This window comes from Chelmon rostratus, chromosome 13 (genome assembly GCF_017976325.1).
Source record: "Chelmon rostratus isolate fCheRos1 chromosome 13, fCheRos1.pri, whole genome shotgun sequence".
NCBI classification, from domain to species: Eukaryota; Metazoa; Chordata; class Actinopteri; order Chaetodontiformes; family Chaetodontidae; genus Chelmon; species Chelmon rostratus.
In genome coordinates, this window is record NC_055670.1 from 4,563,328 (window position 1) to 4,588,518 (window position 25,191).

Genomic DNA, 25,191 nt, shown 5'->3' on the forward strand with positions numbered 1-25,191 from the left:
GCTGAACTAAAAGTGAAAATAAGTGACGGTATAAAATATTATCTCCATCCACCTTTGTGGTGGTGACAGATTGTTTGATAAGGGGAAAATGCGAAGATTCATACCTCAACACCATGATGCTTTGGTTTCTGCAGCGGTTTAAGAGTTTTCCTCTGAGGTAATCTGTGCTCACTGTATTTTCCTGGTAATCTGTTTCTGAGAGTCATCACATTCTGCGCTTATAGTGGTTCAAACATGTAAATTTCAGGAAAAAAAAGGAATTGGAAGGATGCTGGAAGGTGTTCCTGGTGTCCTCTGATTGGTGGACTCCTCACAGGTTAATATACTGTATATGGTAATGGTGCTGCTTGACAAAGTCAGTCTTACCTAATAAACCGACGTTACAAAGCACTCAGTAAAGTGAGTAGAAAGAAAGTGCAGGATTTCTGGCTTCTTCTCGTGATGACGGCTAAAAAAACAGGGGTCCACCCTTCAGTTCCTGTGGCCGCTGCTGGGTGAGGGGTCAGACACTTTGTCTTTCAGCTTGACCACCATGCAGTGCATGTTCTCCTTGTCCTACTGAGGAGCTCGTCACCTCTCTGTTTTAAATGCCCTTTTCTGTTTTACAGGCCAAAGGTCATAACTGCAGCTCACGTCATCAATGAACCCGTGAGAGCTTGCTGTTAAACTGTAGCTGAGCAGCTATCACTTTTAAACGACCATGTGAAGAAGAGGAGAGCGGCTGCTGATGAAGATACAGGGGAGGGAAAAGTGATCCTGGCTTCAAAGGGGAACGGTGTGTGTGTGTGTTTGAGTGTGTCTGACTGGCTGATGTGTCAGGGGGGTGTTTTGGAAAAAGATGAGTTTGGTGACTCTGCGCTGGAGGGACTGCTGCACTCACTGCTTCACTATGGCTCACCAAATAGGGTCGGGCCATCCTAAATTTAACCTAATCCAAGCCCCCCACTCTCCCCTCACCACCAGTCAGAGCCAAGGTTACGCTGTGTGTGTGTGTGTGTGTGTGTGTAGGGGGTTGACAGTTGTCCATCAAATGAAACGCAGATATTGCCATCCTCAGTTTGGAAGAAGCCATAACTTCTGCAACATTCAACAATCAGTGGACGTGATTGGAGCATTTGGCAGCAGCAGTGAGGAATGAGGAAGGATGAGCGAGGGGAAATATCTGTGCTACACTTGAACACCCCAGCTGTCCCAGCTGAACTCGTTCCCGTCCCTCTGCTGGTCCTGCGCTGTGCGTTGGGGCACACAACCTGAGAAATGCAGTTGTCATCCATTCCTGCCCTCTTGTCCTCTGTTCAGCTGTACACTGTATCTGCACACACACACACACACACACACACGCACACACGCACACACACACACACACACACACACACACACACACACACACACACACACACACACTGTCTCTTCCCTCCCGGTCGCTGTTGTTTTATCATTAAATGGCGACATTAGTTCATATCATGTGATTCGAAGAGGATTCATTGCACATTAGAGGCCCTAATCGCCACCTATAGTCTACCCCCCGGGCCTCGCCCACATGACCCTGCTGAGCACAGCGCTTCCTTTATGCCCCCTGAAAGAGCTGGGGATTGAGCCCAAACAAAAAAAACCCCACGAGGGTGAAAAAATGTTTTTACACCCCTCGCAGGCCTGGCTGTGTGGGCGCACAGGGCCGTTTTAGCTTTAGATCAATGGGACAAGTTACTGGAGTCTGGCCAACTCTGACAGATAGCACAGAAAGAAAAAAGCTTGCCTCTTCAAAAAATTGGGTTTTGTCACCGTGTTTTGTACCTCCACCCGTTCACCACCCCCCCAAAAAAATGTGAGGTGAAATGGGGGAATGTTTTTCCTCAAAGCCTCCAAAAGACTTCAGTTTTCATGCCTTGCTTCTTCTGGGTGGAGGGACAGAGGGCGAGGCTGGGGGTGGGGAGGAGGAGTGTGCAGTGGGCTCATGGGTGGAGAGGGGAGGCCGCCTCACCTCTTGTCAGACGTGGGTCCTGACACGGAAGCTCAACAAAGCAGCGGCTCTTCCTGTGGCTGATGATGGGTGTTATAGTTTAACAACACGTCTGGTGATGATGATGATGGCGGTGATAAACCAGGAGCTCACGGATACTCAGCCGGGAAGGGGTTCACAGCGAGGGCGTAGCGCCCCCCGTTGGGAGAGACAGGACAGTGCTCATTTTCTCTCAGACACAAAGACAGACGCAGCCTCGTCTCTGTTCACTCGTGTGCTTTTGTCTGCCTTTGTGACAGGATAAAGATCTGTTTTTCTTGCTGTAATCAAATGAAAGGACCAAACCCAACGATGAATTTATAGACAAGAACTGCCCATGCAAGTGTTGCTCTGTGCCGCAGAGCTCCACTACTAAATGACTAAAAACTCATCAGTGAGCCATGCTGTTGCACTGGCTGCTGTTCCTTCATTACCCTGAACACACACTCTGTAGTTTATTTTGATTCAATCCCACATACACGGTCCTGCTGCCAAAAAAAGTCACCAAAGCACCAAATGTGTATTAGTCCGCCACTGAAAATAGTCCCCAACATAGCTACTGTTTGCTCCTGCCTGAGTAACATTTGCTCTTCAGCAGTCACCAGCTGTCTCAGGGAAACGCTGCCTTGTCTTTTTAAAAGCAATGAACTATATATTTGTGAAGATTTTCCTATTCACTTGGAACCAATGGGCTTGAGGCTTAGTGCCACAGGCAGGATAGAGATGTTGGGAAGTACTGAGATGGACTTGTTCCTTCTGATCTGTTCATGGGATTTGCAGACAGAGAGAAAATAAAAGAATAAGAGCAACCTCACCATGTAAGAATGAGCTAGTCATCGGACAGAGCAGTCAGGAGTAACTTCAGTACTTTATTCTCTGCATTCAAAAGGACTAAATGTAAATTATTTCTTCTGGGCTTATATCCTACAGGTTTGAACATAGATAGCTGTCAAAAGCTCTTCATAAATATAGGAATACTACAAGCTAAGAGAGTGATAGCTCTGTCGTGGAAGAAGATCGGCAAATCAAGCATTGGGCAGTGGTTCAAAGAATTGTCTTTATGTCTATGTTTGCCATTGGAAAAAATAACGTATACTTTAAAAGATTAGCAAGAAATGTTTCAGAAAGTGTGGGGGGGTTATATTTGGTATATTAAGAACAAAGATTTGTCTAATTTGCTGAGCGAAACTGGGACAACATAACTACTCCCAGTACAGGACCACAATCATGAGCTGCACTTTATTTTTCTTTTCTTTTTCTTCTTTCACCTCATGGTCTCAAATGCTGTTTTTGAATGTACCTAATGTCTGTTTATTTGTTTGTTTACCGTTAAATATGTGTGTGTAACTTTGATATATCTGCATCAAAATTTCAATAAATATATTGTTTAAAAAAAAAGGACTAAATGTCCTACATGAAGAAGTACTGCACTCGACTGTGGCAGAATTATTATCTGCGTTGTACATTTCTTTAATGGGACTTTAATGGGGCTCTGTTCTCAAAGGACACATCAGGGCCACAGCCCCAAATTTGGATTATGCTTCAAAAAAATCAAAACATGATTTAGTTCATAGTCTTCTAGTGTGCAGGTCTTTTAGACCTTTACGACTACATCAAAGTCTCCTCTGTAGAATTTACAGGCAACTTCATGAACTACATGCATCCAGGCTCCTACCCAGCCCCCACGTAGTGACACAACACATCGTCTCCAACACGCCTTCCTGTCTCGTGAGCCTGAGCCTCGTCTCCCTGGCTGCCGCGCTGACCCGGGGGTGTCGACAGGCCACGCCTCCTCCTGCCCTGCTGTCCGTCATCTCCCAGATAACTCTCCCCGCCTCGGTGTCATGTCCGCCTGGCACCTTGTAAAATATGGGACATGATAGCCAGGAAGGTCAGAACACAGTGAAGAGGCCCCCACGTTGTGCCAACGTTAACACGCTGTAATAATTTTAACCTGGACACTGGGGGGGGGGGGCTCACATATTTCTATAATCTCTGACATTAGAATGGATGACAAGGTCATTGACCCATGATTGTAACTGCTCCTTTAACACCTGCCTTTTTGCCACACATCCACCGCCTCCCAACAGCGAGCAATGGAGACATGCAAGAAGATTGTGCCAACTGAATTCATCTTATATCATTTTCACTGTTTATGTGAGTAATTAATTTGATGACCTGTCATGTGTGAAATGTTCGGAAAAGAACGGCACACTGCTTGGTCTCATGTCATGAAGGATAGAGTTATATTGGACACACCTGCACGCATACTTTTCTGTGTCTGAGGCTGCTGTTCTTGGTTTGGATTGGCTCCAATTCAGCAGCACACTATGACATTTTAAAGAGTCCAAACAGTTTGGCACAGTTAGGCACTTTTCTGCTTCAACATGGCAGAACCTTTCGTGCATAGAACCGGGTGATAAATGTTTTTTGCAGTTTGTTGCAGTTTCTCAACAACTTGAATGAAGTGAAAACAGCCCTGACCTTAACCACATCCTACACCTTTGGGATGAACTGGAACACCAACAGTGAGGCAGAACTTATCACCCAATTGAAATGTTGGTCCTCCCCAAGTGAAAAAAACAAAAACAAAAAAGACAGTTATTAGTATATTTGCAGTGTGTTAAGTGCACTTAAAATAGTCCCATTTTAGCGCAGTCAAGTATACTTAATATAGCTTCAGTTGGACTCTTGTACAATTCAAATGCAGTTTAAGTGCAATAAGTACAAAAGTGGTTGTGCCAATTTAGCATAGCACACTATTGAGTCAGGATGCTAGCACACTTTATTATAGTCAGCATACTAATATTTAGTATATTTTGGTGCATCTTTTCGCCACTTTGTCACTAATGCTCTTGTGTCTGTGCAGTCTGGTGGAAAGCCTGAAGAGTGGAGGCTGTTCTGGCAGCAGATCAATGCTCATGCTTTTGTCTACATACTTGTGACCCTGCGCTGTGTATAAACAAGTAATATCTGACTTTTAATTCCCTTTTCCCGTATGGAATTTTCTCCATTTCCCCATTTGGGGGATTTGCACCATCAACCTTCTGCACACAACCCTGGTTCTTTAAAGGGTAAGTTCACAACATCACAACTGGATATTTCTCGTAGCCCTTGCACTATTAGGTTCTGATGTGTGGCTTTCTGCTATCAAAATCAAAATGCAATTTTTAACAAGTCATTTGAATTAGAGAATTCTTCAATGAAACTTGCCTCGTTTTTAATGCTTAAAGATTCGATTCACCTCTATCATACTGGGTTAGAAGCGAGACAATGTCAACGCCTCAACACATGAAAGTAAAACTTCACAGCTCAGGACCACTAGGGGCAGGTAAAACTTTATTATAAGGTGGTGACCTGACCCTTTAATGTCCACATTACTGTTTTCACTACAGGCAAATGAAAGCGCACCATTAAGGAGTCTGGTTAGAAAATGAAACCATTTATTTAACATGACCGCATCAGCAGATCAGCCCACACACATAGCATCAGACTCAAGTCACAATCACTCACTTTCAGTATATACAGATAGGCACGTTCACATTAGGCATTAAAGCCAGCCACAGCGACTACCGTAGGTCCAAACCTGTGGCAGGATTGGTCTCTGCCTCTGAGTCCAGCAGGAAAACTAGCCAGGTTAACCGGGGTCCGCTGATCCTGTGTCAGTTTTGTTAAACTGCAGTCAAGTTTAAAGGTTTGGATTTTGGGCTGGCGACACTCCTCTGGTGTCAGAAATCCAGACCGACGTTCTCCCTCTCAGTCCACTGCCTTTGTTCCTGAAATGTTACACTGCAGTTCAACACCATTAAACGCACAGTCAAGTGTACAAAATAACAGGAACACCTGCTCTTTAGACAAAATAAAACTCTGGAGGTGTATTCCCTGACCTTGATCCCCAGGTAAATCCACTTCAATCAGGAGGAGCCGTGATGTGGATCATGCAGAGAAGACATGTTTGATTTTTCATCAGTGAGAAATTTGAGACAGTGTTCATGGAGGGTCAAACTCAACTCATCTGGAGGGTGTTCCTTACATTTTGAGCACTAGTAGTGGAAACATACATTTGCTTGGTGTAAAAATGTTTGCCTAGTATTCTATTTAAATGAGTCAATAAGTGATCAAGGAAGAAGTAGAAAAAAAATCTTCAAATAATCTTCACTTGATTTTAACTTGACACTTTATCCAATTTATTGAAACAATCAGAGAGCAAATTATAATAAAATTCATAAGTAAAAAAGGGGACTTAAACCACAAATGTAAAAAAAAAAAAAAAAATCCAACAAATTAACACTGGAAAGTGTAACTCTGATAGAAAACAGGAATTCAGCTCATGAAAATGAAAAAAAAAAAAGTCCAACCAATTCATTATTAGAAGCTTTTGCTTTGCAGTGCTAACACTAAAACAGCTGGGAAGAAGAAGAGGGCATTTATTAACAAGTGCTCAGTTTTCAAACTAAATCGATGTTAAGTTTAAAGGCGACTAATTGAGAAATGCCAAGAAAATACGAACACAGGGACAAAAGCAGAAAGGAAACATTCAAAAATAGTCCGTTGAGTTCTGAATAATCAGCGTCCTTCATGGTTAGCAGGTTCCTGCACAATATACCCTTTAACGGACAAGAGAGAGACGAGGGTGCAGGACTGCAGCAGGTGTTTAATGAATGACAGTTGAGAAGGAAACGGCACTCATAGAAATCCCATCCCAACGTTAAGAGGATACAGTCAAACTAATAAAAAGAGAAATAAATAATCAGTCTTTTTAAAAAGGCTTCTTGAGAGGCGGGTTTTCAAGCTGAAGGTTTCAGAGGGAGTTTTTATTTCCCCCCAAACTACACAGTGTCCCTCTGTGTTGACTCCATCTCAAATAACCTCCTCGTTCAGAGATATTTACACTTCAAAGCAACCCAATCTGGGCTTAGTACGCATATAATGCTACATTGCATGAATGAAGGTTCCCCCAATGTCCCTTAAAGAAATGCAGCATGTCGGTAGGTTGCCTTTACCTGACACCACAGCGAGTCAGGTCTGTCGGAAGAGAGATAACACACGCTTTAGAGTCAGTCCTCTTTTACTGTCCTGGGATCAGTCCTGACTCCTGCTCCTCTGAGCTGAAGTCCTCTGTGGTGCAATGGTTTTGCCTGAGAGCAGTACTGTCAGAGGAAGAGCGGTGAGCGGGATGATGGGATGGAATGAAAGCAGCTGTTGATGGAGATGAGTGATATGGTAGATCGCCCCGGCTGAGAGGAAGAGGCTGCTGGTCTAATGCTGCGTTCCAGACAAGTTGAAGAGTCAGAAATTCCAAATTTTACCATATGAGGCAAAATTAGTCAGCCTGGAGGTTTCTGTTACGCACTTTGACAGTGTTAGCGCTGCACAGCATCACTTTTTAAATACTGACACTCATCAACATACACTCAAGCCCAATTAAGTTAAGGTTAAACCCTTGACCTGCATACACACACATACAGAGGTGATTTTACCTGATTAGATACCTTTACTAGACTGTGCAGGTCTGTGTGACATCTTTCTGACCCTTATGTCACACCTGTGAAGGTGGGACGATTTACTTTTATTTCTTGGTACACTGAGTTTGGTGACCTCACAATATTCCCTGCATAAACACACACACATAATAAAACTGCCCTGCACACGCCCTCTGAAAAGGGAATAATGTCATGTTTCTGATGCAGGTGAGAAATAAATATTGATCAGAGCAAATCCCAAAGAAAGCAGTGCTGCAGTTTGTCCCCTGATGGTGTGACTATGCACTAAATATGGCGATGAAACAGGCTAAAATTATAACTCTGAGCACATCCATCCAGTCAAAGGCTGGAGAGCCTGCCGAAACAGGAAATGCACGCTTGGATTTGTACGGACTTGACGGAAAACTGAGCGAATATTTGATGGATGCGTAATGTGACCATGTCTTCATGGTGCAGTCTGAACAATTCATTTCTATGAGGAACAGATAGAGATCACAAATTGATCCCGTCCTCTTTGCCTCCACACAGACTTTAGACTGAACTTTGGCACGCGACAACTTGAGGCTCTCCAAAGTGCAGGTAGTTTGTGGGAGTGGGTGGGACTGCACGACCAAATACTACAAGCAGAGAAGAAGTGACACTAATTTGCTGTGCTGAGTGCAAGGACAAGTGACAGAGGTCAATGAAAATGTTTGATGATGCTGAGTCTAGCCCTGCTAAGCTCCTGCAGCTACAGCCTTACACTCACCATTTCCTGCCCAGCCTGCTTGTTGTCATACAATAGTCTGACTGCACCTTCACACCAAACTTTAACCTGAGCACAAGTCAAACAAACTGACAGGTGTGCTTGTGATGATGTTAAATCTATTAAATCAATTCATGAAACTGAATATGTTAAATGCACAAATTGACACCTTTGCTTCCATCTAAGAGCAGACATGTTCACGCCTCATCAGAGAATTAGCACGAGACAACAGGGCGTTATTACATCACTGATAGCTGATGTCGAAGAAGCAAGAGACCTGAAGCTGTCCACCACCCACAATGCATTCCTGCTGGAGGATATTTAGTGTTTCATCACACATTAAAATATAACTTTGTATAAAGTAGCTCTTATACCAGCACGGTTAGCTGCTAAATGTGGAACCGGAGAGAATTTTTGCCGGAAAAAACTTTCACCAGCCATGTTTCTATCTTTTTATTTTTTATTTTTATTTTTTTTTAAGAAGCTGAACTACAGATTGCATCGAAGAATTTCAACCTACCAGGCGGGAATTTCTAACTTCCAACTATGCAGACACAGCATCAGCCTCGCACCGCCTCTTCCTACTCTCCTCCCCTGGGTAGTGGTTCTGGTTTCATCCAGACCCTTCTGCCTGCCTTGTCCCTTGCTTATTGATTCTCTTTGTAAAAAATAAGTTACTCTCTTGACCCCAAGCACTCCACTCCCTCCTGTTGTGGACACCCCTCACCAGGAGGAAACAGCAAGTCAGCGAGGAGGGGAAGGAGGGGTAGATGATAAGACAGGGGAGGAGGGCAAACACTAGCTAGCCTCTGCTGACTGTTCTGGCTCTACTAGCAGAAGTCCAGGCGACTGCTATTCAACTGCTTCGCCCCTGTCCTCTTCCTCCTCGTCTTCCTCCAGGTGCTGTCTGTCTGTGTAAATGTCCCGGACCAGGAGGACTCTGGTGAGGAGACCCTCCAGGATCCGTCGCTCTAGTGGTGTGGAGCTGAACCACAGCGGGTCGTCGGGACCGCAGGCCGGATCTGGCTGAACGTAGAAGACATCCAGACGCTCCCGCAACAACGGTGGACTAGAGGGAAGGCGGGAGGGTGAAGATAAGAGTGAAAGTGACGAGACAAAAGTGGAGGGAAGGAAGTAAAGAAAGGAGAGAAAGGAAAGAGAAAGGGAGCCGATAAGCAGAAGCATCAAGAAAGGTGTGAGGAGAGAGAGAGAGAGAGGGAGGGGGGGGGGGGGGGGAGAGAGGGAGAGAGAGTGAACCTCTTGTTCTGATTTTCCTCTGGAGTAATGCAGAGACACTTTTGACAACGGGCATTATTTCATAGCAAGTCCTCATCTTTCAATAATCAACACTGTGGTTCAGGATGTGAACAGCAATGAGTTATAATCACAGGACTCAGAGAAATACACAAATCAAACTACTTAACTGAGTTACTGATGCAAAACAGCAAATTAAATCAAACATTCCCTAAATTAAACTTTTTACAGATTAACATTCTGAAATATATTCAGTGCAGAACAAGTTTCATCCATCCATATGTTAACTGATAATATTATCATCAGTTGCAGCCCTTGTTTCGATGTCAATTACTTCAGAATTAAAAAGCAAGGGCTTCTCTCCACAGTAACTTCCAACACCTTGAATGACTCCTGGAAATGCCTTGAGCATGAGACTAATGATGCGGGAGAAACCTGCTGCACAATCTGCTCCTCTGGGTAAAACCAGCAGGAAGATTTTTAAATTGCTTTAAATATAGAGGTAAAGTACCGCGGTGAGGAAGATGGCAGGTTAGAGAAAGAGTATTTTACTTGCGTCAGTTGCACCAGTAAAGATGAACTCACCACTTTGATCTGTAGAGGTCATACAGGTGACACTCGTGCTTCTTCACCGGGCAGCGTACAGTGGAGCCTCCCGAGTCGTCGTCTGGTTCATAGTCCTTATCGCTATCCTCCAACTTACGCTTCCTCCTCCCGGACTCTGTTTGCACTGAAGGGCCAGAAGACAAAATCAAACATTTTTAACAAGATTACGTGACCTTATTATTAAAGGCTGCAGCTAAAAGGAGGTACTCATAGGAGAGATGATGTCAACAACAGATTAACAGATTTTCATGCAGATACAAAGAAAAGCTGTGGGACAGTCATGTTTTTCCTTTGTTTTGGCTCTAAACTCTAACATTTTGGATTTGAAATGAATGAAAACTTACCTGAACACTTTTTCACTGACTGTTATACATGTACTTTACAGGGGCTGTTATAACATGCAGGCACTGTTCACTCTCACTCAGATGAGAGAGATCTACTTCCCACAACACCGAACGAACTATGACAGTCAAATTAATTATTTGATTTTTTTTTTATCATTTAATGATTATTCTAAAATTTGAAAATCATACATAAATCCATCCCAGTCTATTCACCTTCCACAAAGCTTCATAACAATATTTACATTTGATTCACAAAGAGCAAATCATTTTTGTCAATGCTCAATGGCCTTTACAAATGTCTAACTACAAGTACACAATGTTCCCCTTGAGTTGTACTGCAATCAAATTCTTCATTATAGCAGCTGTTTGAAACACACCTACTCAGTGATAAACTGTGGGTTACACTGACACTGCTGCCCTTGTATTATATAGAGAATAAAAACACAAACAACTGAGTCAAAGAATCCATTTAATGTATTCAAAGATATGCCAAATTCTACAGCACAGCTGAAAATCTCACATCGCTAAGATGCATCAGAAAAGTGATAAAAATGTTCAATTATGTCTATTTGCAGGCCTCACCATGGTGATCCTGAGAGATGGAAGGCACGCGGATGCAGACAGTGGTCTCCTTGGTGACAGGATGGACGGTGTCAGGGCTGTAGACGTTGGCGAAGGAGAGGCGGAGGTGCTGCTCCACCGTGCGCAGGCCGAAGTATTTGGTGTTCAGGTAGACCAGAGAGCGCAGCAGAGCGGCGGGACTCTGCTCACCGAGCTGCCGGCTGCTCCACAGGCTCTGCTCCTCCACTCGACCCCACAGCGAGCCTGGAGAGCAGCAAACACTTTAAAATCCATTTTACGACTCTCATTCCAAAACATTTGGACTGCTGTGTAAACATAAACAAAATGCAATAATTGGCTAATCTTTTCAGACATTTATTCAATTTAAAACAGTAAAAAGACGATTTGTTTAATGTTAGAAGTGCCGGAGGGGAAAAAAAGGATTTCAATTCTCACTAGCACTCAAGTCATTGATCATGAAGGTAAAATTAAGCTTAAAATGTTTTGCCTGTTAGGGTTGGTAGAGTGTCCTCATATGACATTAAAGTGCAATCACAACGTATCAGGATGTGAACAGCAGAGGAGATATAATCATTGGACACCGCTCAAAACAGAGAGCAACACTACAGCTTAACAGTCACTAGTTGGTGCTAACAAGCATACACTGCCACATGTGCAGTGTCGTCACCATCAGTGGTGGATGATTTACTTTCTAAATTCCAGATTTTTGGATTTAATCTGTCAAATTTGTTTTTTTTTTGCAATTTTTGTGTACATTGTTGTTGTATTATTAACTTATGTGGTGATTTAAAAAGCAGTTACTCACTTATCCAATTGGTCACATTTCTTATAAATTAAAAAAAAACTGACAACAGCCCTTTGGTGCTGGGATGATTATGTTTGTCTGCACTCACCATCAGGAAGCACACTGGGCTGCCAGTCCTTCAGGACCTTATTAAGCTCCTCTCCAAACTGCTGGTAGCACGGGTCACTGAACAGGTCATCCTTCCGGCCTTTGGCATGAAGATGCTTCAAACAAATAAAAATACAAATAAAAAAAAAAACAGTGAAACAAATGCAAGCTGTGGTTGCCCATATACATTAAAACTTTAGTGTCCTCATATTTAAATCATCATCACTGTTTTTCAGAATGTGAACAGCAAAGAGTTATAATCACCGGACACATAAATCAGTACTTTCAGACCCATCTGGAACAAAACACGCTTATTTCCAGTTGCTAAAAAAAAGTCTTCACCTCTGCAAAACCACACAAATTAGGACATTTCTAAAATGGAGGGAAGTGCACCAGCAAATTACTGCAGGCCCAGAAAAGGTACAAGCTATTTTCAAGTGTTTCAGGCTGTAATAATCGATCAAACTGTAAATAAACCAATCCCATCTCAAAAACATGATAGTTCTTACCAACAGAGTCATTCTTACATTTCTCTGTGAGGAAAACCACACTCCAGAGGGCTTTGGACCATCCTGCACTCCACTCTGCAGCCATGCCGTGCTGCTGCTCACATGTGAGAGCAGGAGGGAGGGCTGTGCGCCAGTACTATCTGTCCTACTGGAAACACACCCTAACTTTGGTTCCTACCTCTAAAATGACCACAGATGGGATTTTAATGGAACAAAAAGGATTAGCAGGGCTTATTCTTACTTCTTATATTTACTTCCTGTTAATATTTATATTGTTTTAGAATCAATTTAAAATGTAATTGTTATTTTGTATTAGTTTAAGAAATTTTCTTATTTTAGTTGGTGAAACAGTGATACTTAATGAGAGCAAGTCAACAAAATCAGTACTGAACTGAGCCTATTACTACATTATGGCAAGTACCAGAGATGACTTGACTTTGTTTTAGTTTTTAATTTTCATAATATCTTTAAAAGTATTTTTTAATGGCATATTTGCCTTTAATTGACAGACAGTCGTGAGGTGACAGGAAGTGAGGGGAGAAACAAAGGAGGGACGGGGCGCGCTCGAATCAGTGGACTGTGAATTGTAGGCGGCAGGATGTCTCATTCTTTCGTTTTACAGTATAAACCGGCCACGCTAGAAACAGGTTACTGTTCCCAGTATAAATAATAGTTTGTACTGTATTGTAATTAAGACTATAATGATTGTGATAATTTCATTTTTATTTGTTATGACGGTTCATGATCAATCTCAGCCGTAAACTCATATTGTCATTTTATACCTTGTGATGTTTTTCATATTTCAAGGACGCAAAGAAGATGCTTTGTCCACTCTGTTGGCCAAATGTATTCTCTTCAGTGAAAACACAGCAAGTTATCCACAGGTCTGCTGCGTGCCCTGCCCACCGTCATCGGCCACATGCCCATGCATATTCAAGTAAGAACCTTTCATTTCATTTTTTAGATAAAAGATAATAGCTCCTTGGTTTTTATTGGTAGTCAACAGAATGAACGAGTTTGATGAAGGTAGATTGACATATGGAAATTTAAAAAAGTGTTTTCATTTCAAGAAACAACATGACAACTAGGATTACTGCCTCATGGTTGTCTGCCTCCACCAACCAGTCTAGTTGTAGTTCACACCCATGACTGTCCTGACTCATAACACATGTAGTAAAGACTTTGAAGGGATTTATTAAAAGGTATTAAGTGTATTTTTTGATGATGGAAGTTATCTCTATATTGACATGTATGGTTCCAGTGAGTAATTTCCAGGTAGAAACACGTTGTCTTCACTTAGAGACAATTTTTCCAGAGGAGCTTCATCACATGGTGCAAAGACAATCACCTGAAGCTCAATATCAGCAGAACCAATGAGCTTTTGGTGGACTACAATGATTCAAATATGGATGCTGCTACACAGAAGCTGGAAATTGTGAAACATGGATGCTTCACAGACATCTTCAAGAGAGAAGATCTCTACAATCAGCACAGTTTGAAGGTGGACACCCAAGATTAATGTCACCAATTCAGTAACTGACGAAACGTGAAATGGTCACAATCTCCCCTTCTGTTCCTGAGTTATGGTGCTCAATAATGGCCACAGAAGTCTTTTTGCAGAACATGATGTCACAGAGACGTACATAAGTACAGACAGATGGACAACCTGGAAAGATAATGCCTGTGGCCACGGCTGCTGCTGGCGCAGAGGCACAATGAATACAGAAACGGATTGTATGTACTGACATGTGGTGCACTCTCAATGATCAGTGTTTCTGGGGTTTGATTGTCTGGCTTTGTACCAACCTGCTGGATCCCCAGACAGAGGTAGAGGATGCTGTCTGGAGAGTAGCGCTCCCCACTGGGCCTGCAGACCTCCCTGACAAACCGGGCCAGAGCCACGTTCAGCTCCTCTGAACTCAGCGACAACAGGTTACTTTTAGTTCGGGCTGCAGGAGATGCGAACAGACACCGACTGCTGTTAGCCAACACATCCTACTAGCGTTCAAATATGACAATCAACCTTTCATTTCAGGCATTTTCAGCCAAGCAACACACATGGACTCTCAAGCTGTACCTACTGAGCCATGGCAGTAGTTACCTGGTTTGGAGCTGTCCTTTACTTTGGTGTCATCTGTTTGGTCAGGAGGAGACAGCGCCCAGCGTTTCCAGGCATGGATACCATAGCGAGCTTTGAGAGGCAGTGATCGACCTTCTGAGTGTCTGCCTGTTGGATGGGAAGAAGAAGACGAGGCTGGATCTGCGCTCTCCTCCACCGCCTGCCTTTTGTTTCCCTGCAACACAAACACACCAATTACTACACAGTTAACTGTAGCTGCCCACAACAAAGTACTCAGATTGTTCCATGCATGTGTTTGTGTTCCTGTGCATACTTGTCTCCTGGGCTGTGGTCGAGGCGCAGACTCCTGCAGCTCCTCCTTCACCTCTGCCAGGACCGGAGGTAGAGAGAAGCCCATGTCTTCATCCATTCCCTCCAGGACTGGAACAGGTTCTGAGGCTGAGACAAGAAACATTGTTGAATTATTTTCTTATGTGTTATATGATGGAAATATAAACCCGGTCAGGATGGGGAAACAGGTAACACAAATTGAAATTTACAGGTTTATACACTGGGTTGTCAGTAACCCGGCATTCAGAGTTCAGTGGCTCAGCACTAGTTCAGTGACTTTTTGTTAAGACATTGAGTGTGTCAGTATTTTGGGGTTACGAGTCTCATAATTACACACATTCAACAGAGCAGGTTGTTCAGACAAACAGGTTTAGGCAGCTTTTCAGACATGTTTACATGCACTGTCACTGCAGATCCATGTATACTTGCAGCAGGTCAGTAAATTGGTATCCCCCTACCCCAGTAGTATTTTGATTGGACTGCATTATTTATGTGTTTAAACTGACTTTTTGTTTTCTTTGCTGTGTGTGTTGGAGCAAAGAGACAGAGCGAGTGAGTAGACAGGCAGATAAACAGATCACAACAGAAATGTGTCTGAATTTAACACATATGGGGATAAAGCACTTCTATCTCTGCTATCATCCTACCGCTCTACAGCCAGATTTATCATGCCTGATGTCTGTGCCTTGCATGTGTGTACTCAGAAAAGCCAATGAGAAACCATGTTACGCGTATATATGGTCAAGAAATCAGCGTTCTTCAGGAGAAACCTAGTTGGGAAAATCAGGTTTCTCTAAGTGTCTACCCAGATTATGGAAAACAGGCTTCCCATTAACATGACATTTAAGAAATGTAACCCAGTTACTTAAGAGAGCGCACTGAGTTTGATGGAAAGTACCACTCAAATCACAAGTCGTCTTGTGGATAGGAGAGAAGACAACTCAACAGCTGACTGGTGAGATGCTCTATGCTAAAAACCTGTCTAGCAGGAATGCTTTTCACGTCAGTAGTAAAAACAGTAGCAGCTAAAAGAAGTGGTTTCCTTTTTGCTGGGGACACAGCCAATCCACAATGGTTACACTTTAAGTCCCTCTATGTATCCTGTATGATCATTAGATCACAATGTAACAAATAGTTCAGAACAAACTATAATGTAGCTGTAAGCAGATCTAAGTGTTTATTCATGTATTTGCTGACAACTTTAACTCCTCCTGAAGGCTGCTGAATAAACAGGTACTGAATGATAATATAGTAAAACTCAGCTGTATTAATACAAAACATGTCTTCATAGTAGATGTAACAGCTGTTGACAAATACTGAATATTAATACACACTTAAAAATATCCTTATATCTACATTAGTGTATTATACACAATTGCAATACATATTTCTATACTGTATAGAAATGGTTAAAATGTTACCACTTTAACTTGTAAGGTAAAGAACGCTCCTTATGATGCCCTTAATGCAATTTATTTACCAGAAATATCAAAGAATTCAATAATACGGTTTGTAACCTTTATTATTATTATTCAACCCTGCATTTTAACACTTGATTACAGTCTGTCTGATACCTACAGGAGGGCAGCAGTGGAACAATATTCCAAAGAGGAGAGTTTTCACAATAAACAAAATATATACAAAAATACCGAGTGCTGAACATAATGAGAGTTTTTGAAATGTGGCTTTCTCAATTTAGGGCAAAAACACTGTTTAGTTTGCGGTACAGACCCCAGACCCCCGCTATGGTCCCAAGGAAGGCCCTAGTATTATGGTTGAAGCCACGCTTGAAGTACGTATGATCATGGCTCAGCAATACTGGGTCAGTGACAGATACATAAAAAATCCAGTTACATGTTACATAAGCACTGCTTCACTAAACAGAATGCATGATATAGCTGGCGTTACAAATTTTTATATTCAGTTATGTTTGGTATGGAATGAATGACGAAAAGCACACCTAAAAATGTAGGTTTTAATGTTTTTATAGTTACAGTTAATTTAATGTTGCTTTTCCGTATCAAAGTCAGTCTCTGTCAATACCAAATACTGCAGAACTATTATTACTCATGGCTTTAACATCATGACAGTGAGTTTTCCTGACTGACACTGCCTCACTGGCCGAGCATTGGCAGGTCGAGAACTCCGTGTACAGGAGGTGTTTACCTTGAGGGAAGTCTGCCTCCAGGTCCAGGTCAGACTCGTACTTGTCCTCGTCCTCATCCTCCTCCTCCTGTTGCTCCTTCTCCTTCTTCTCCTCCTCGTTCTTCTCCTTCTCCTCCTCTTGCTCCTTCTCGTCCACAGACCTGCTGCTGGAGGCCTCGTCCCCTTCACACTCCGTCTTCACCTTCACTGGCTCCACATCTGAAACACACAGTCAGGTAGGTGCTCACTGTCATTATTTGCTGCTTTATTTAATATCTGACTGAACTTTTTGATGGATGTCCCCGTGTGTGACTTCTTCTGAACATCTGACACTTTTAAACATAAAAAAAAAAATAAGACCAACACCTGGCGTCTGGTCCTCCTTGATCATATCAGCCATGGCGAGCAGGCTGGCCTCCAGAGGATCAGAGGGCACTTTGTTTTTCAGTTCGTTGATGGTCTGGATGATCTGCTCTGCCCCCTGCAGGGTAGTGGGCAGGAAAACGGGCACAGGAACCTATACGGGACAGGACATGTAGCTTTTTGGTAAGTAATCAGACAACTCGTTGGTTAATGTCTCCTCACTTTGTTTGAGTGAAATTTTTGGCCACTAACATTTTCAACATTTTTCTAGACCATAATTTGTACACTTAATTGTTGTGTTTGCCAATTTGTTCTAACAAGAGCCATTTTAAGCAGTTTAAGCATTTTAACCTTCATTATACAGGCTTTTATTGATTTTTCTGGTCTTCCTGAGTTAAGGATCATGTCTTACCGGTACAGGCAGAGAGACCGGAGTGGGAGTGACCTGGGAATACATGTTCATGGGCATGGGGATGAAGACGGGCACAGGTATGGGTACAGGAACATACTCCCTCTTCACACCATCATCTACATCTGTGGACAAAGATATGCCAAATCATAACGTTATCTCTGCAAGTCAGTATGTGTATTAATTGGTCATGAAGTAATGATTTCAACAGGGAAGCAGCAGAATTTTATCAACCTCCACATAATGGTTAAGATGGCCCCGGGCCAAAAACTTGATATAATACAACAATGCCCCAATTCCACTGGCTCGCTATAGCAAACTTCAGCTGCGTCTCACCTGTGATCACCTGCTATTGACTGGGCCCTGCACAACATCTCTGATTCAAATCCAGCAACTACCGCATATAATTTCCCTCTATCTAACTAAATTTAACTGTCTAAAATGAAAAGACAAAAATATTTATTTCAATTTGTAGCCCTCTTCTGAGTATGATGCTGCTGCGTTTACCGGTCTGTAATAGTTTGCTCTGCATGTGTGGCTTGCAGTAGGTAGCCTTGGTCAGGGTGAGCGGCTTGCAGAGCACTGCCTTGTTCTTGACATCTCTCACCAAACCTCCCCCAGCGTACGCCACAGAACCCTGGTTCACCAGCTGCGTCATGGCAGGAGAAAAAAAACATACAGTTTTAATTTCAGACAGAAATGACATTGGGATTTGTTTTGAAAGGACAGCAGATAAGTAAAAGTATAATGTAAAATATAAATGAACTACATCTCAGAGCAACTGCATGATACAAAAATCTTTTCCAATCTATTCCTACTTACCCCGAGTTTAGTGCTTTGCATGTCAATCCCTGTAAAGTGGAAAATGAAACACATCACATCTTTACCTCATGATGAAATCTTGAATGACACAAAGTAACATAAGCAGGCAGGCTTGACTGTTTTTGTATAACTACGCTTCAGATGACATTGATTCATTCTGTAATACTTGACCCTTAAAAAGCGTTTTCTGTTATATGGAACAGTAAGCATGTGCTCAAGAGGGTCATCTATAAGACCTTAGCTCCACACACACACGGACACAGACGCATACACGGACACACACACAGAAACACACGGTTTGTACCCAGGCTGGTGTTCTCGGGGCCTTTCTGCGTGACCATGATGGGCTCGTTCTGCTGGCAGTAGAACTTCAACAGACACTCCTGGTCACAGAAATGCTTCACCTCTGCTCTCCACATCACAGACTCTGTCAGGTTACCCTGCACCTTACAGCAGTCACACCTCGCCGCCTAGTGGCCACAAGCAGACGGTTTCAGAACATTCACAAAAACTATAATCTGTCTCAATTTAGTAATGGATACACAGAGTATGAGCAGACCTTGTAGTACCAGTCATGGAACTTCTTGGCACAGGTCTCACTGCAGAAGTCCCGGGTCATGCCACCGAGCTGCCGGGTCACACCTCTCTTACATAGCTGGTTGCAGTGGTTACAGCTGACACACTTCAGACCCAACCGCTTGATAAAATCCTGCTTAAATAACAGCTTACAGCCTGGGATAAAAAAAAAAAGAAAAAGGAATCTGATGATGAATAAAACAGAAAGCAGACTCATCTGGGATAGGATATGTCTCTCTGACTAAAAGTGTAAAAAAAAAATCCTCGACGGGAGAGGAGCTGAGTACCTTCGCTGCAGAAAGGTCTCTTCACCCCGGAGAACTTGACCGTCTCGTGTAACGTCTTCTCCTCTTGGCAGTATTCACAGAACGTCACAATGCAGTGGAGCTTCTTGTAGTCCTCGCAGCAAGCCTTACTACAGAACTGGTAGACCTTATCCTGAAGACACACACATTTAGCCCATTGTGATTCTTTACCAATATGCTCTACATGCTGTCAAAAACTGAAAAAGGGTGCTACTACAGCTGAAACAAGTTGTCCTACACACAGGGTTTGACTTAACTCGACACTTTTTCTGTTCAACAATCAACTCTACAGACGGCCTTGGTCTCTGAGGGAAGCACTTGTCCCAGACCAAGTCAGGCTAGGGTTACAGCTTTCATTGCTGCTTAATCTGCCAATCGTTTTCTCAATTAACTGATTTGGTGTATCAAACATGACAAAATAGTAAGCGGACATATTCACATGCTTTGTTTTGTATGACCAACTATCTTTTACTACATTCTATTATCACAGAGTACTGCAAATACCAGCAAATATTAATATTTGAGAAGTGAGAACCAGTGACTTTTGGCAGTTTTGCTAAAAACAAACAAACAAAAACCCTTAAATGATGCATGAAAATTATTGCAGATTAATTTTCTGGCTAAATTTTCAGATCTACGGTAGACATGTTGCAGCTTTATTGTCTATGGTTCTTTACATTACTGCAAAGCATTAAAAATAAACACAAAAAAAAGAAGTAGAGCATTATTTGTGGAAGAAAAAGACAAGACTGTCTGTGTAGCTGCGTTTCCATTGCCCCTAGAAATTTGTAAATTTCGCAAATCCTAAATATCGCAATTAAAAAACTGGTAATGGAAACACCATAATTTCGAAAATCCTCTCAAATATCGTGTATTTTGTATGTTTTCTGGATCTCAATAAGTAGCAGACAAAAACAGTACAGCTGTTCCAGCTGTCATGCTTGCTGATCCGTTAAAGACAACCCGACAGCTGTGATCTCGTCCTGTGCGCACTTGGCAAAATCTAATCATTCCGATGAACTTGCGCACAGACGTACAGCACGGTGTTTGCGATTGTGATGAGTGTGTGCACCTCAGCTATGTGGGAGGCACGCGTGCACGCCATTAACTTTAATATTTACACATAATTGCTGATAGAAAATATGTTCAAAGGACACTTCAGTAATTCACAGTCCTGTATTCTGCTGCTGCTCCGCCGGCGCGAGCTGACGCTGTCAGAGCGAGCCTCGCGTAAAAGCAAAGTGATAAATAATAGGCCATTAAAATCAGCGATCACTCCAAGTCAGCAGGTCTTTTCTTTATTTCACCTTCAGCATTTGTGCATTAGAGTAATCTGTAAGCAATCCTACAAGGCCAGGAGCATGCATGTGCTTTTTAATTATAGGGCTTTGTGTTAAGTTTTACCGACACACAGCACGCACACACATCTCGCGGGACGTCCGAGAACTTACGAGAATTTCGGCTGCTTCGCAAAACACTGTTCAATGGAAACACCTGCAAGTCGCATTCGAACTTTGCCGAAATTTCAGAAATATCGCTTTTACTTTGCGAACAATTGTAATGGAAACGCAGCTTGTGTGATGTCTATAAAAATGAAGCTGCTCCTGAGGACGGTCTCACCTCCCACTCCAGAGTTTCAGGCTTCAAGCTGAATGCTCCTCGACAGTAGTTACATTTCAGCTGGACAGTGTTGTTAGTAGTGGAGAGGGGCGTCTGTCCATTGGTGGCCGTTTGAAGAGTAGCATTCTGTAATAAAAAAAAAAATCACAGAGACAAAATGCAGCTGATGTGTAACAACATCCAACAAGCCTAATGCCCGTCCATGAGCATCTTGATGCTTGATATATCAAAACACACCACCTGGTTGTACTACAGAGGTAATTATTGAAGCTAATTAACACAATGACTTGCAAATATCTCCATGCTCACAAACGTGTCTTTCCACATGAGTGCTATTATATGAACTCTGTATCTATCAATGATAGAGTCATGGAAGTCAATATGTAAATGTATGCAACATGATGCTAAAAAACTAATCAGGTCATGAACTCGACTGAGGGAACCTGCGGTGTTTTCTGTTTGTGTTTAGAGCTGCTGTTTTCATGAGGATGTGTCAAATGGGTAGAAGACAATGGTTAATCTAGGGTTTATGTTCCAGGGGCTCCGCACCACACAACTTCACATTACAGTGTAGATGGCACTGGAAACACCGACTATCAGTACGTCTACTTTGACCCAATTACCTAAGATACTAGCTGCAAGATATTCTTATGTGATAATGATACATGGTATTCTTATTTCAAGCAGCATCCTGCTTCCCTGTAGCAGCAGCAGACACTGAAGCCGGATGAAACAATGTGGTGTTTTCATTCAACTACAACAAATAACTACTGTGCTTAATAACCCTCAACACATTAGAGGAACATGATGCACTAAAAAAGAACTTATATTTGTGTCTTCTGATTTGAAATGATGAAACAGTCCCCACCTGGAACTTGGTAACACACTGTGAGCTGCAGAAGTTGAGGATGTTTCCCTCTGGCAGTGTGGCCTGGTACTGCGGTAATGAATTCCTCTTACAGAAGTGACATGTGGGCTCTGTGTCTGCTTACAGAAAGAAATTAAACATTAAAACTCGTACAAAAAGGCCAAGGTCAATTCAGTAATCGATCATCAGAACAAACAAACAAACCTACAGACAGGGAAATTATTTACTTTAGCACACATACAGCAGGCTACCCAGCACTTACCATGACTAATGCACATTATGTTTCTGCTACTGCGTAGGGTTGGGCAACATGATGCTATATGCTGTACAATGGGAGAAATGTTCCCACCGGTAGAGATTTGGCAAAGCTGTGTCCACAGCAGGAGCTATCCCTTAGTGTCTCTGCTATATATTTGGGGCAGGATCAGGGCTGGATTCTCACATGATCTCGCGATTCTGATGAATCCAGCTGCCTCGCAATGAAATGTGCTTTGGGCAGCAGGATTGCTCACCATGTTCTCACGTGGCAACAGCTGGTGATAGAAACGCACCTCTGAGCTGGTTTGCCAACCACCACAGATGAAGAGAGTGAGAAAAAAAATGGAGGACTCAAACCTAAAATGCTTGAAATTATTATTCTCATTTGGAGCCATAGCTTCTATTCTGAAAGAATGTTAGTTTTACTGTTTAGATTTTTTTGTTGTTAACTCGAGCCTTGTCTTGTGTGAAGCAGTTCTTCTGGTTTGTATGGAAGTTCCAAAAAACTGAACAAAATAATCAAATATGGTGAAGCATGGTGCAGTATGGTTTCTTCGTTTATTTTAGAGGACGATTACTGTATTGGGATATCTATCATCATCACAATAGAAAATTACACACACTGTGACAGAAGATTTTAGCCATATCACCTACCCCCACTACTGCCCACCGGCAGCACCGAGAACATAACTTTGTGTTGCTCAGATCTGTTTAACATCTGGTTGGATCTGTGCACATTTAATTCTGGTGTAAAAAAAATTCAACAAGGTGAAAGGTTGAAAGTGAAAGGCACATTTTGGATGGCCCTTTCAAAAATCAATATCCTTGACCCTGGAAAGTTTATGGTTCACGAAAGCTCTGAGCTTCAAGCCTCTTGCTTGTGTAGTCTGGTTACTCACTGAGGAAGGAGGTTGACGCCAGTTTGCCCTTGTTCATGCAGTTGACAGAACAGTAGGAGCCCATAGTGCCGCCTGCTCCGAGGCTGTGGAGCACCTCGCCTGTCTTGATCAGAGTTTTGCAAGTCAGGCAGCTTGCAAGTTTACTGTGGGCCTAGGACAGAGAGGGAAAACATCACATCAGAACAACATAATGTTCTGGAATGGCAATAAGATTCTATCAATTCATTGATAAAGCTAGTGGAGGGAGTAAAAAAAAACACCAGAGAGAAAGAAAAATAGATTATTATTAATTGTGGGAAATCTTAATTGAAACAAGAGATTGTAATGTGTTTGTTAGGAATCCAACGCAAATCTCCCATGTACTATAGCCAATAGACTACATGCTCCATCTGTGATTCTTTTCCCTCTGCTTTGCCATAAAGGAGCACCGATTATACTCTTTATCCTATTATCATCACAGTGACTGGCAGTAGCAACATCAGCCCTGGGAATGCATTACTTGATAAAATGTACCTTCGATATGTGTTGTCAGACCTGGTTTTATTTATTCCTCACTACAAAGTACATCAAGGAAGATGCAATTACAGCTGAGTGAAGAGAAGTGTCATTTTCCTCAGTGTGCTAAACAGCAAGTATTGAATTTGAGTTCTTCAAAGATTGATTTTAAAGTGCTGTGGCATTACAGAATTCAGGATGTGTCTCCTCTCTCCCGCTGGCATAAGTTATGATTTTTCTGTTTAGAGGAACTGATAAATTGCCAGTCTTGAAGATTTTTTAACTTTTTATAGAAATGTAGACAACAGAGCTACTCAGATATAGAAAAGACTTGTCCGTCAGCCATAGAAACACTTTGGTCTCAACACTATAACTATTTCACCAGCATAGCTGGTTCGTTCTACTGTTCACAGTGGATGTCTGAGAAACACCAGCTGACAGCTTCAGTGAACAGTCAGCCTGTCGTTTGAATTTTATACCACTGACGCCACGGTTTCTTCCACTTATTAGCAATCGCGTCCAATAGGCTGGTACTGCCAAGCAAAAAATACAATTCCAACCTCTAACTTTTTGGCAAATATTGAAAATTAGCACAATTTAGTTGTAAAATAAAAGAGGGAATAAAACAGAATTACACAAGATCCAAAGGGTTGGTGACACATGTCTTATCAAAGCCTGCCTTTCATCATGTGGAGGTTTCTAGTCCATCTACACAACTTGGCAGAACAAACAGAGACAATGGCTGCTGAATTTTGTAACTGCATCAACAATCATGACCAAGACAGCACCTTTAAAAAAAATAGTACAAAATTCACACAGCGGACCCCAACATGTAAACAACATTTGTAGAAAAGAACAAACATCCTGAACATAAAATGCTCATCAAACCATTAGTAATATGTAGTGGAATATAGCACCTTTGTTTTCTGTGAAGGTTTATAAATAAACAGAGTCCTGGTTCATTTGCTTTGTTCATTCAAGGATCATTTGCTGTCTCACTTGGGTATTCATTTCCTACTATTACAATGCACATTATTGTGTTGCTGCAACTGTTAATGTTTTTTTCTTCAATATTTTAGTAAGGCAAGTAACAAAGCCAGGTTAAGTATTTTATTGTATTTACATTTTAGTTACTGTGGAGGCAGATGCCTGGCTGTGAGGAGGAGGGGTCGCCACAGCTAAATTAATAACAGAAACTTTTTCACGTATCAAAGCCCTGGCCGTCAAGGCACAGCTGTAGTTGTAAATGGATATGGTTGAATAAAATAAATGAATCAATCACATAGGCCTCAATCAGGCAAATCCTACACACCTGCGGCCTGCGTTTGGGCCTACAGTACCTGCTTGTACTCCCTAATGCAGTTCTGGCAGCAGAAGCGTTTCTGTTGGCCATCGACCAGCAGGAAGTGGTTGGCTGACGCTCGGCTGGGCAGGTAGTCACCACATTGCTCACAGCAGTTCATGATCAACCCATTGGCCCTGCGGTAAACGTTGAAACATGTGTCGCTGCAGATCTTATGAGTCACAGTCTTAAAGCTAACCTCGTGCCGTATCTGTTGACAGAAAAATGCAGAAATGGCAGCAAGAGCCGATTAACTACACTTCAT

At 42.3% G+C, this 25,191-nt stretch overlaps 1 protein-coding gene across 2 annotated transcripts in view; it reads right to left on the reverse strand.

Moving 5' to 3' along the window:
• Positions 1 to 5,420: 5,420 nt before the first annotated feature.
• The window catches only part of zmym2 (zinc finger, MYM-type 2), a 33,483-nt gene continuing 13,712 nt past the window's right edge, over positions 5,421 to 25,191 (reverse strand). The window contains exons 7-25 of one of the 2 annotated variants that reach the window (XM_041950783.1): positions 24,925 to 25,137; positions 23,090 to 23,240; positions 21,933 to 22,048; positions 21,065 to 21,190; positions 19,427 to 19,577; positions 19,123 to 19,295; positions 18,868 to 19,033; positions 18,564 to 18,592; positions 18,249 to 18,390; positions 17,745 to 17,866; positions 17,336 to 17,486; positions 16,991 to 17,188; positions 14,808 to 14,932; positions 14,516 to 14,708; positions 14,221 to 14,363; positions 11,907 to 12,021; positions 11,014 to 11,256; positions 10,067 to 10,211; positions 5,421 to 9,296 (exon numbers count right to left, since the gene is read on the reverse strand). In XM_041950783.1, the coding sequence (XP_041806717.1) occupies positions 9,080 to 9,296; positions 10,067 to 10,211; positions 11,014 to 11,256; positions 11,907 to 12,021; positions 14,221 to 14,363; positions 14,516 to 14,708; positions 14,808 to 14,932; positions 16,991 to 17,188; positions 17,336 to 17,486; positions 17,745 to 17,866; positions 18,249 to 18,390; positions 18,564 to 18,592; positions 18,868 to 19,033; positions 19,123 to 19,295; positions 19,427 to 19,577; positions 21,065 to 21,190; positions 21,933 to 22,048; positions 23,090 to 23,240; positions 24,925 to 25,137 (2,919 nt within the window). In that variant the 3' untranslated portion in view covers positions 5,421 to 9,079. Of the gene's footprint in view, positions 9,297 to 10,066; positions 10,212 to 11,013; positions 11,257 to 11,906; positions 12,022 to 14,220; positions 14,364 to 14,515; positions 14,709 to 14,807; positions 14,933 to 16,990; positions 17,189 to 17,335; positions 17,487 to 17,744; positions 17,867 to 18,248; positions 18,391 to 18,563; positions 18,593 to 18,867; positions 19,034 to 19,122; positions 19,296 to 19,426; positions 19,578 to 21,064; positions 21,191 to 21,932; positions 22,052 to 23,089; positions 23,241 to 24,924; positions 25,138 to 25,191 lie in introns of both variants that reach the window. The other variant, XM_041950782.1, reaches the window with a different exon arrangement.